Raw genomic sequence first — 13,477 nt, forward strand, 5'->3', positions numbered from 1 at the left:
TTGTGTGATGCTCATAGTACATCTTAACTATGAGTGGAGATAAGCACAAAGTTCTGGGTCAGCCTCGAGATGATTTTATCTATATGTGTTTAGCATAGTATAGCAGTCTTTGATATACAGTGTTAGTCCACTGAACTAGGTAAAAGTCTGCTGTGTAGCTTTTGACGTTAAGATTAAGATTTTGGCAATCAGTTCTGGGTTCAAGCACTTAGTCTTTGGATCAGGTCACTGCACTGTCAGTGTCATATTTTTTTCCTCAGTGTCCATCATCCTTTTTTGATTTTAATCTGTACTATGTTCCTTTTTGTGTTTTCTCTGAAATGTAAAGTCAAGGACAGGTGGCCACTCCTTTTGCTCTCTTCGTCTCTCCCTTGCTTATCCATTTCTGCCTCTCCCTCACCCTTCCTCTTTCTGTCCTTCTTCCATTCTCTCTGTCTTCCTTATTCCCTAACATTTTCATGCCCTCTTCCCATCTCCTCCTTCACTCTTTCTGTCTTCCTTCATCGCTACCTGCAGCCACATGACTCCACCACCATGTCCTCGTACTGCTTGTAGACGACATTGTTGGCTGAGTCGATGTAGAGGATACTGATTGGGCTGAGGCGCGTCGGGACGCAGCAGGTGGGTGGGGTTGAGTCCGGGTCCATAGAGTTCATAAGCGTCTGTATGATGGCATGATTGGTTGGCTCCAGGTGTGAGCGGATAGGGAAGTCGCAGACACCGTCACAATGGAAGGCCTCGTACTCGAGTGGCGCAATAATCCAGTCATCCCAGCCCATTTCCTTGAAGTTGACATGGAGCTGTCTTCGGTGGCAGCGTGGCCTTGTCTGGGCTTTGACTGCCTGGTGCGGTGGGTGAGACTGTGGCTGTGACTGTTGCGGCGTCTTTTTGGCGCCCCTTGTCGCAGGGGCCCGACGCATTCGCCGTTGAGTGAACAGGTACTCGTAGACAGTCTTGTTGTCATGACCTGACCGTGCCTTGATCTCATTGTAGAACAGGTCATGCTTCTTGGTCTTACCAAATGCCAGGAAGAAAGCTTTCTCCTTGTTGGTCCTTCCGGTCCGAGCAAACCCTAGAGCCCGTAGGTCGGTTGGGCGACCTCCTCGGTGCTCCAGAGCCTCAAGTTCAAAACACAGCTGCTGAGTGTGCTGGATCTGTTGGTTTCTGAAGCCCTTAAAGACTTTCCAGATGTCAAACACCTCCCACTTGCTGATGATCATACCACCGACCAGATCCTCTATGGTCCGTGTCTGGAGCAGAGTAGGCTTCTGTTTACCTGAAGTGCAGGTGTACAGCTTCAGGTACGGGGAAGGGCCACCCCCACCACCGCCCCCTGTGGCTGGAGATCCCAAGGCTTCATTTGAAGCTTTGCGAGGATCAGACAGGCGCTTCCTCAGGATGCGTAGCTCGGCCCCCAGGAGTCCATCTCTGTCCAGAGAGCTGATGTTGAAGTGGTACTTCTGCCGTCTCAGCTGGGGACCACGTTCATCTGGGAGAGAGGACAGGGGATATGAGAGAAATCCAAGTTTGCAATTGGAAAACACGCTCAAATTACGTGCACACAAGACATACATTGGAAACATGCAGGCACAGAGGAAGAGAGAGGAGAACACACTTGGAAATGAAAATTCACATTCAAGTAAAAACATGGCGGCACACACACACACACACACACACACACACACACACACACACACACACACACACACACACAAACACAGTGGGAACACATACACAGAAATGCTAAGATGTGGAATGCATGCATGTGTGCACACATACAGGCACACAAATACAAGCGTACAGGCATACAGAAGCACAGGAGGACATTCAGAGACTCAAACGTAAAGGGTATAAATGCGCAAAGCATGTGCGCATGTACATAGGCATGCATACAAATCATACACAGAAACACAGAAATCACAAACAGGAAGGTGGGAAAAGGACCAGAAAAATACAATAGCAAATTAAAAACAAAAATACTGTATGTGTACTTACCAGGTACACATACACATAAAAACACTACCAAAATTGTGCACACCTCATGCACATGCACACAAGCACATACAAACACATACATACTGACACACACAGATACATTTAAAAAAAAATAACACACACTCACACATCCAGAGACTTGAACCAACAATGATGTAGACATGCACACACTCACATGCCCTAATATGCCCATAAAGTACATGTACGCACACACAGACGTACACGCAAAAACATATAAAATCATACAACTGCTCATCAGAGGGGAAATAAAAGCGGACTGATGTGGTGTGTAATGTATTCTCTGTGTTGTCAGTGAGCGAAACCAGTAAATCTCAATCTCCAAATGAGCTCCAGCACTGAACTCTGTGTGCACGCGCACACACACATGCACACACACACACACACACACACATAAATCCTCTCTCTCTCCCTTCCGTTTGCCCCCACCCCCCGCCCATTCATGACTTTACTCTGCATTGAAAAGTACATTGGAAACAGACAGAGAGACCACATCGGACTGTAAACAGAGCTGTTATTATGGACCTGCAGCTATTCACTGCTGACAAACCCTCCTCCACGCAGTCACCCAGCATCTGTTATGGAGGCAACAGAACTGCAGACAACATGCATATCCTGGGGGTGGCCCCATGAGAGGGTAGATTACCATATCGAGAGCAGCTGAGTATCTGGAACTGTCATGTGTATGTGCTGCTGCATTGTAAGTTCGAGATACAAACTATCAGCTTAACGTAAATGTAACTGTGCATGCTAATGTAGATGTGCATCATAGACATGATCAGGGGTTTAAGTCAGCATTGTGACCCAACTGGGGTATTTGACAAAGGCTTTGTTTGAATTTCGACAATGCTTTTCAATACAGCAGAAATAGCCTGCAACACTCTTGAAAACTCAAAATAACAACAACACAGAGTTAACATGAAAAGAGAACAGTTATATAGAGTGCAATATTTGTGTTTCATTTTCACGCTATTCTTTTCATAAATCCACATCTTTTTTTCGGCAGTTTCTCTGGTTTAATCCGTGGTGTTGGAGGGTGAATTGATGATACAATGGTAAATGACTGGGGGTATTTTGAGAGGCAAGGGATGACACATGACAGAGATTGCCAGCCGGCCTTGAATTGATGACACTGATCTACCATGGTGAATGTCAGCCTGCTCTGCCAAGTTGTCTGCAAACATCATGCGGTGTCAACACAAAGTATAATACGGGAGCACAAACGCATATGATTCTACTTTTTAACTTTTGCAACATTTCTGCAAATCAAACTATTTGCAGAGCCTCCCGGAGATCCTTAAAAGCCACTAAATGAGTAATAGATTTCAGCTCTCTCATATTAATCAAGCCCTGCTGAAATTTGGCTAGGATCTACGCTTGGAGCTAAGAATTACTTCAAGGACTCCACAAAAAAATGCAATGCTTAGCCGCACTTGTCTACAGGGAGAGATGGAGAATTGGCTATGGTCAAGCTTTGTTTTGTGATTTCCCTATGGGGATGCTACGTATGGTTTGGGAGCACTGACCAGGGATTAAGAGAGACATAATGAACAAACAGACAACGAGAAAGACTGGAGAGAGAAAGGAGGGATTGACTTAGATAGTGGGTTGGAGATGAAGAAATGAGTGAAAAAAAGAAGCTAGAAAAATAAATTCCTGTGCCCTTGAAATCTCCTACTGTAATTAAGTACATTAGATGATTGATGGATGTGTCCTGATGTGTTAAAATTTGTGTTGCCATTGCTGTGGCCATATCTAGACTTGAAATTCCCTTTGAGTTGTGCATTTTGGGCCCCCCGCACGTTGTATGATATCAGCAGTTGCAACGCCATCCCAGATTAAATTTCCCAGATATGGGCAAAATGTGTGTTGTAGGCTATGCTGCATTCAGTCCTTCAGTATGACAGGGTTAAAGATAACTGACAAAGTGCTGATTCATGGACACACAGACTCCAATGAAGTTCTAGCAGTGTGGTAGGGGATACGATGATAAAAAACTATGGCTATGATGCCATTTTGGTGAGTGACCAATAGGAGCATGGTAGAAAATGACAACATCCATAGCAATTGTAATTATTAATACTTAATAATTATTAATAATTAATTCTTGAACTAAAGAATTGCACTGCTCAGTACGCTCTTGCTTTGTATGTGTGTATTGTTCTAAGGGAACCAATGGAAGTCATCCACTAGTCTAAAATACTTGGGTGGGTGCAGACAATTTCATCAAAAATGTCTGGAGATATTACTGTAGTATTTCAAGCTCACTTTGGAGAATTGATAACCCGTGTTCTCCCTTCTTTTTAGGGTTTTTACAGACAAAAATTGTCATTGTTGATGCATCGGCATGTTTTTTCCACAAGACCACATTGACTGTTCCTGGGACTGTGTTGGCTTTTTGTGGCAGGCACCGTTGGCTGATGTTGCTCGTCCATCCCTGTTCATACGTTGTGACAGCAGACTCGCTTTATCTCACACAGTATGTTAAGGGACTGTATCACAATTTTACTTTTATTTTTTTCCCCCTTTTTCTCCTCGATTGTACTTGGCCAATTACCCCACTCTTCTGCGTTGTCCCGGTCGCTGCTCCACCCCCTCTGCCTATTCGGGGAGGGGTGCAGATTACCACATGTCTTCTCCGTTACATGTGGCATCGCCAGTCACTTCTTTTCACCTGACAGTGAGGAGTTTCACCAGGGGGACATAGCGCATGGGAGGATCATGCTACCCCCCCCCCCCCCCCCCCGCAGTTCCCATTCCCCCTGAACAGGCGCCCTGACTGACCAGAGGAAGTGCTAGTGCAGCGACCAGGACACATACCCACATCCAGCTTCCCATCCGTAGACACGGCCAATTGTGTCTGTAGGGACGGATGCCCGACCAAGCTGGAGGCAACATGGGGATTCAAACCAGTGATCTCTTTGTTGGTAGGCAACAGAATAGACCGCTACGCTACCTGGACACCCCACAATTTTACTTTTTCCCATCATACAGTGTGACACAACTAAATGTACAAGACAGTCACAATCAAACAGTGTGTGAGGGCCTTTAGTTTAAATGAAAAATCTTTCATTTTTGTACCTATAAATCAAGGTAAATTTGATTGAGCATGCTCACTCAATTGACCTTTCGCAAAGTCCCGCCCCAGAATGGTTCTTGTCCAATCCTACCTTAGCAATGGTTTGTATGTGAGGGAGGTTCATCAAGCTTTCAACAGACAGCAAAAGTCCAAAACTGTGCCTATGGGACCTGCAAAAGTTTGGAGGGGGTGTAATTTTCTTACCCTCCCCAAAATGCATGAAGAGTGATGTCGGCAATGGATTAAGCAGTGTGGCAGACCCCATAGCCAGCTTAATCCATCCAACATTAACAAAAATGCCTTCATCTGTTCCAAGGTAAGCTTGCTACTAGCTTTTATCCATAGCTAATATAGCCAACATATTATTACTGTTACTTTTACCCACACAATGATTATTACCATTATCAACATATTACTGACTAGCAAAATAACATTATCGAGGTACCTGATGAATGTAACCAGCTTAGTCTGTGGCCCACTAACGTAACTTTGTTATCCTCGTCACAGGTTAGCCAGCTTCCATCTCTCATTTCAGAACATAAAGACCCACAGGGAGGTTCGGCTGGGCCCTGGGAGGGTTTCTGGCCAGTCTGCCCTCCCCATATCCAGCCTATTTTCTCCCCCTCCGTGAGCTCCAGGTGTGGACCGGCCATTCAGCAAGGTCAACCCGCGTGCGGAGGCCTCTCGTAAGCCTTATTTTGTCAAAAATCCCGGTCCCGGTCCGGAGGTAAAAAAAAAATCGCAAGGCGGTTCTCCTTGCCCTGTGGCATGTCCCCGGCGGCCCCAGAAACAGAGGAGCCCATACAGAACCCCTGGATAAATAGCCCGGATAAGAGAACACTGCGGTGCACCCTGGCCAAAGTGATGATATTGACAATGGATTATGAAAAAGATTCTAATTATAGCTGAAATATTTAACTTACCCTGTAGTGCAAGAACACAATCGAGCCACAATGTTATTTTGGGTGTGTTTCAGAATTAGTTGATGAGGTTTAGCATTCTTTAATTGTGACCAATAAGCTATACCCTCCCTCAATTTCAGTCGCATCCGGCGGCAGCCTGGAGTCTACACAAGTGTTCATTTTAATATTCTGAATGTATGCCTCCACCGCATACTGTAACCCCTTCTGCCTTGCATGGGGTGATATTAAAGATCAATTACTCCAAAATATGTCACTTATTTTCTCAGGGAATGCGCTGATTTCTTCTTCGTGTTTTGGTGTTTTCTGGCTACTTTCTGGATGGTTCTGAAAAGCTTGATCGATGTAGCAACAGTAACTAAGGGTGCGGGACTTTGAGAAAGGTCAATTCTGGCAACACCCTGGTTGGTTTACAAGTCATTTAGACTTTTATTTGGGAGCTGCCCCAGTGCACCCACAGTCTTCTACTATTGGCCACTTATTGTACTGCAGCTCCGCAGAGGCAGTTGTGGGTTAAGTGTCTTGCTAAAAGGCTTGCAGGTGGTGGTCACTGAGAGGAAAGCACTACTCATTCACGTTCTCCATCTAACTTTGCACAGCTGGTACAAGGACTCAAACCGGTAACCGTCTTGCCTCGAGCTTGCTTCTGCCGCCTCTATCTCCCACCTCAAAACAAAATGAAAGCAAAGAGTGCGTAAGAGGAGAAGATGTTGGTTTACCAATAAGAAAAGAAAGGCCTAATGGGTGATCAGAGTATGCTGCTGGTTAAAACACTGGGGCATCCCAACTGCCTTGGTTAACATTGCAGTTTATAAATTGAGGACATTTTCCTTTCTTCAGTTTACTGCCTCAGTTTCTGATACGAGATCTGACAGCGCATGGCAAATAGTTAACGTTAGCATCATTTTGTTTACTGGAATAACGGGAATTTTCATTAATCATTCCTATTTTTATGTTTTTTTTCCCCCCCCTCATTTTCTGTTTGCTGCAAGATTACTTCCATGATATGTAATCCACGACTCCCCTGCAGATAAGAGTATCTGTCTTGTGTTCCACTTGAAGCTTCGGTGTCTGATTACCAAACAGGTTTGGCAGTCCACATCAGCTGGCTAACAAACAGTTTAAGACTAAACTACATAAGTGCCCAGTCTAAATGTGTAATCTTCTCCAGGGGGGGTTGTGTTAGCTTGAGGAATAAGAGGAAAAGGGGAGGTTTACAAGACAGAAAGTCAGAAAGAAGGAAAGACAGGAAGGTGGAGGAGAGGGAATGTGTGTGAGAGAGAAGACATGTGTTGGGGCATCAGTGACACCTTCCCACACCCCTCCACCAGGCAGAGGAGGTCACCGCTGATTTGTTGAGGGCACACTAAACAAATAAAGCCCGAATTAAAAGTACATTAAAGCGCCTGAAATGTAAACCTTTAGTGGGGCTAGAAATATTGAACCTTGCTCGTTTAAACATCATTTTAAACAGTTTTACGCGGTAAAGATAACACAACAGAGGGGGCCACCCTACTTGTGGCTGTGAGGAGAGTTTATTTACCCTCCTGAGGCCGTATATCACTGAGACGAGGGGTGCTGCCACTGGTGGCTGGCCAGATGGCTAGCAACAAACACACTCACACACACACACACACAATATACACACATACACATACAAACACACACACACACATATAGACATACACACACACTCAAATTCAAAAGTGTATGCACTAACAAAACACACGGGCAAACACACACACACACACACAATCAAAAATTCGAACATGTCTACACACAAACATGCAAACCACACGCATGCACACACACACACATGCAAAGTATGCACACAGGCCAAAATATAACACACAAATAAGATCACACACACACACACACACACACCAGCAAAAACGTGCAGATACAGAGACATACAACAAGCACACATGGATAAATATGCAGCTTGCGTCCTCTTCCTGCAGGACTCAAGTCTATTGAAACATAACTGGGTTTCACAGGTACACACCTATAACCAACCTGCCATATAGAACCAGAACTGTAGCTCCTGCAAAACGACTCTACATTTCATCCAGGCACCGAGGACCACAATCTGTAAAGATCTAGCATCTCTATTATTATATGTTCTCATGTGAAAGTGACCCATCCCCCTCCCTCTATATGTTCTTTTTACTACTAGTTGTCAGTGACACCTCAAGGGCACTTGTAAATGACTTCAAATGTTCCACTCTTCCCAAATCCCGACCTAGAATAGTCCACATCTCAGTTAATAGTCTTACATCTGGGCCCAGCCCAAATCACCTGTCTTCGCCGGTCACCTATACTTTACTGGCAGCCCCATTTCAAGCATCAGACCTTCGCTACTCAGTCAATAGGATGATGTTGTGGACCGCTCGATCACCCCAGCCCTCTTCATCAGCCCTGATGACCAAAACCTTACGATAGTCTCAGACTCCCAGCAGTCTTCAGTCGCAGTCCTCTCCCGTAGGCTGCAGCTTCAGCTCTCACCTCTACCAAACCAGCCCCAGCCCTCTCCACCATCCTCTACCCCTGTTGCGTTATATTCGTTTTGTGCTTAACTCGATTAACTCCTGACACTTATAGTCAACCAAAAATCATTAGGCACTCTAACCAGCCGATCAACCAATCAGCGCAGCCTCAGCCCTGATTAGAAACACCGCGTGGAGCTTTTACTCGTGAACAATAGGCTATATAAAGCAATTAATATCAAACATGAGATTTCAATTCCGGTCCCAAGAAAAGAAAAAACATCGCTTGTTTAATTTGGTCCGCACTTTCGCGCCAAGCGTGCGCGTTTGGCGCGTTATGATCAGTGTCCCGTCAAGAGAGAGGAGGAGTAAAGATCAATACAGTGTCGGTGGGTTCTGCTCTGAATGTCCCTCGGTTCCCTCGAGTTCAAAGGAGAAACAGATAGTGTGTTTACCTTGTCCTTTATCCACAAAGCTCGTTATTGTGTTGGCCAAGCCCGCGTCGTGCAGAGTGCTGCTGTTGAAGTCTCCGGCAGAGAGCGACCAATATAACGACAGCATGTAGTCGTGAGGAGTAACCAGCGGCTGTCTGTGATGCCCCTCCCGTTCACTCGCTTTGGCCGCCGTGGCTTTAACGCCGGCATTCCTCTGGGCTGCCGGTGCCGCATACTGCTGCTGCTGCTGCCCGCCGGCACCTTTGTGGAGCGGCGCCGCGGCGCGCACCGGAGCTACCGCAGCCGACCTTGAAACCGCTTTTCCGCTATGTTTTCCCGATGGACCGCCGCCTCCGCCGCCTTCCGTTGCCCCGGCTCCTTTCCCCGCTGCGTGTGCACTGAAAGCGTCGGGCGTGTGCGCCTTATGCTGCGCCTCCCCGGCGGGTAACCAGGAGCGCGCAGCGTCTTTGCGCCCCAGGCTGATCGCTCTGTCCCGGTGCTGCGTCAGTAGCTGCGCCCGGTTCACAGCCCCATTACGCGGCAGCGACGCCGAGGACGCGGACGTCACCGCCGTAGCCTTGCTTTTAACGACCGCCGTTTCGCCTTTGATTAACGGAGGGCCAGCCCGAATTCGCGTGATCCTAGCCGGACTCCCCGCCGTGGGTTTCCACGTCCCCGAAACGGTCAAAGGTAGTCTACCGGCAGCTACCGTAGACCCACCGGCTCCCCCGCCGACCGTCCCGGTCCGGTGTGGGTCACCTCCTCCCCCGGTGAGAGCGCGCACCGCCGCCTCTCCCCGCCGGTGCGTGTCCGTCTGCCTGGTCCGGCTGAGCGAGGCGAGGACAGGATCCAGGTAAACCAGAGTCCAGAAGCCCAGTAGCAGAGGAAGACGCTTCACAACTTTCATCCTAAAGGCTTTTAGTTTTTTGCCAGATCGTCATTGTAATAAAGGCTCGAATCCCGTGTAATTAACTGATGTGTCTGTTTAAACGAGAGCGAGCGATTAGTTTCAAATCGTTCATCCTCTGAGTTGGTCACTGGACGCTCCAAAACGAGGACAAATGAGTTTCCCCGTGTGAAATGACACACAAACATGAACGAGTTTGCGACGAGCTGAGGTGTCGGGTAAAACCTAATATTCTACTGAAAAGATACGAACCCTTCAAACGGTTATTCCCCGAGTCATTATCTAGAAGTACCATAGTTGTTGGAAAGATCTTCTCTCAGCTCCGCTTCGCCGAGACAAATTCAAGAAAAGCGTTTTTTTTTTATTTAGTTGGAGAGCGGAGAAAAGTGGACTTGCATTAAACACTCCACGGTGCTATTCTGCTGGATATCTTGTAAGAGACTTCTTTAAATCCCACTTTTTTTTCCAAGAGAGGCAAGAATGGCGTAATGCTGCTGCCGCAGCTTTTTTTTCCCTTCAAAGTTTGAATCCCGTCCAGTGAAAATATTTCACTCACACACGAACCTGCAGGTGCTCGAAAAAATCCTCCAGCAAACCTGAACGAAGGAATTGGAAACGGAATTCCAGCGCAAAGCTGATTTAATTAGCTCGTGATGTCATGCTGTCCGAACTCATTTAACAGCAATATTTCTTGTCAAATCTTCCTCCCTCTTTCCACTGATGACTCACTCAAGCTGCAACGCAAAATGGCAATACCCCCCCCACACACACACACACCACAAAGCTTTGCATTATGTCATTTGAATAAAGCAATTTTTCTCAGCTTCCACTTCGCTCCAAACGTCGAGGTGAGAAGGGCAGCGATGTCAAGATGGCCAAGCACTTCTAGGAGTTATAGCCAGGATACATGTCAGTTCAATCGGACACACACACACACACACACACACACACATACATCAAGTAAGCCCATAAGCCCACATGTAAAACACCCCCAATCACGCACAAAACACACACACATTATTAAATGGAGACCAGCTGAGGACTAAAGCCACGGGTTTTAGCCACCGTGCGACAGAGCTGCACTGTGTGTGTGTGTGTGCGACAAAATTTGAGGTTGCTCGTCTTGCCGTCTCAACAGCCCAGGTTTCTCACCTGTGACAGAGGAGTGCCAGTGGTCCAAATGTCATGACAAACACTATATTTCCAACTGTTGCAAATCATGTACATTCAAGATGGGACTCAAACCATCAGCTTTTACATTTCATCCCCATCACACACACACACACGCACACACACACAGAAACGACAGGTGAGCCAGGTGATAACGTTGGCATGGGAAACACATGGGAGCATCTAATGTGTCTTCTCTCATTCAGGTTCCTTGCACTCGTGCTTAACACCGAGGCCAGTGTTGGTAGACAGGATACCTTAGTTCTGAGCCTAGAACTTCTTGCCAGTTTAATTTACAGTGCCACAAGCAGAGCCAGCGCTTTTGGTGACATACATTTAGCTAAGACTAAGCTTTAAGGAATAATTAGAAGCCAAAAAGCATGGGTTTGACTTTTTGAGATTTTGGCAAGCCAGCTGGTTCTCTAGTGGTTTGTAACAAGAGCTGGTGTTTTTGCACAATGTCTCTCTCTCTCTCTCTCTCTCTCTCTCTCTCTCTCTCTCTCTCTCTCTCTCTCTCTCTCTCTCTCTCTCTCTCTCTCTCTCTCTCTCTCTCTCTCGCTCGCTCGCTCGCTCGCTCTCTCTCTCTCTCTCTCTCTCTCTTTCAGACTTTCTCTGAGGCTCCATTCTCTCCATTTACTCTTTCTCCTCTGCTGTCACTGGTTCTGTTTTCTCTCTCTCTCTCTCGTGCTCTCGCTTTCACTCTCACTCTCCCTTTCTTCATGCCTTTTTGTGTTTCATGTGATGCTGGGTATGGTTGATGAACAGAAGAGGCTGGATAATATGAGGCCATCAGTGATTGCACATAAAATCCAACTGATCCAGTAAGGTTTACTGAACAGCTGAGGGATGTGAAAAGCAGCAACTGCCTAAACATCCACAGCACAGAAAATGCATTTATCTGTCAGGAACGACCTAATGATTGGTTGGATGGTGATTGCTAATATAAAAAGTCGTCATCCCCAAACCCCTGTGCTGAATCTATCCAGACACCACATTAAAAAAGTAATTCCTCTCAGGGTGGAGCAAATTTACACTGTAGCAGCGGGAATGAAAGAGGAGCAACTTCTATCATCTGAATTGAGCAATTAAATTTCAGTGAATGGTTTATGAGAGTATGGGGTACCGGGGCAGTTCCTACAAGCCATCCAGTCCTTGTATAACCAAAGTGAGAGCTGTGTCGCATTCTTGGCACAAAGTCAGACCCGTTTTTGGTGGGTGCTGGACTCCGTCAAGATTGTCCCTTGTCTCCGATTCTGTTTGTGATATTCATGGACAGGATCTCAAGGCACAGCCAAGGTGAGGAGTGTGTCCATTTTGGGAACCTCAGAATTGCATCTCTGCTCTTCGCAGATGATGTGGTTTTGTTGGCTTCATCCAAATGTGACCTCCAGTGCACACTGGGGTGGTTTGTAGTTGAGTGAAATGGCCAGGATGAGAGTCAGCCCCTCCAAGTCTGAGGAGGCCATGGTTCTCTACCGGAAAATGGTGGATTGCACCCTCTGGGTTGGGGATGAGTTGTTGCTTCTAGTGAAGGAGTTCAAGTATCTCAGGGTCTTGTTCACGACTGAGGGTAGGATGGAGCGGGAGATTGACAGGCAGATTGGTGCAGCATCGGCAGTAATGCGGACGTTGTACTGGACCTTTGTGGTGAAGAGGAAGCTGAGCCGGGAGGCAAAGCTCTCAATTGACCAGTCAATCTTCGTTCCAACCCTCACCTATATGGTCATGAGCTTTGGGTAGTGACTGAAAGGGTGAGATCGTGGATACAAACAGTTGAAATGAGTTTCCACCGCAGGATGTCTGGGCTCAGCCTTAGAGATAGGATGAGGAGCTCGGACATCCAGAGGGAGCTTGGAGTAGAGCCACTGCTCCTTCGCGTCGAAAGTAGCCAGTTGAGGTGGTTCAGGCATCTGATGAGGCTGCCTCCTGGGTGCCTTCCTTTGGAGGTTTTCCGGGCATATCCAACTGGGGGGAGACCCCGGGGTAAACCCAGAACTTGCTGGAGGGACTACATGTCCAATCTGGCCTGAGAACGCCTTGAGATCCCCCAGGAGGAGCTGGAGGGTGTTGCTGGGGAGAGGGACGTCTAGAGTGCCCTACCTAGCTTGCTGCCACTGCGACCCGTTCCCGGAAAAGTGACTGATGATGAGATCAGATCAGATCAGATCAGATCAATGGTTTATAGTAAAACTGATTTTGGGTTCTGGCTGATTACTATGTCCATCTGAAGACATGTATTCCCAAGTCTCTGCAGTTTTCTTAGTTGTTTTTTTAAATGCAAAAATATGGTATTTGTAATAGTAATGTAGGAATGATATCATTTACAGTGAGGTTGTCATTCGTCCTGGGTGGTAGAGAGTAAAGACATTGTAGATGTAGACATTTGACACTCTTAACTCTTAATCTGTGTTAGACTCAAATTAACACTGCTGATGATAAGATTTGAATTCATCACTCATTCAAGAACT

At 46.6% G+C, this 13,477-nt stretch overlaps 1 protein-coding gene across 1 annotated transcript; it reads right to left on the reverse strand.

The window, feature by feature from the left end:
- Nucleotides 1-506: 506 nt before the first annotated feature.
- Nucleotides 507-9,839, reverse strand: gdf5 (growth differentiation factor 5). Its single transcript, XM_056301036.1, has 2 exons — nucleotides 8,954-9,839; nucleotides 507-1,489 (listed from the first exon to the last, which is right to left on the reverse strand). Exons 1-2 carry the CDS (start codon nucleotides 9,837-9,839, stop codon nucleotides 507-509), a joined length of 1,869 nt encoding a protein of 622 aa, XP_056157011.1.
- Between the last annotated feature and the right edge of the window lie 3,638 nt (nucleotides 9,840-13,477).

This window comes from Lampris incognitus, chromosome 2 (genome assembly GCF_029633865.1).
Source record: "Lampris incognitus isolate fLamInc1 chromosome 2, fLamInc1.hap2, whole genome shotgun sequence".
Lineage (NCBI taxonomy): Eukaryota > Metazoa > Chordata > Actinopteri > Lampriformes > Lampridae > Lampris > Lampris incognitus.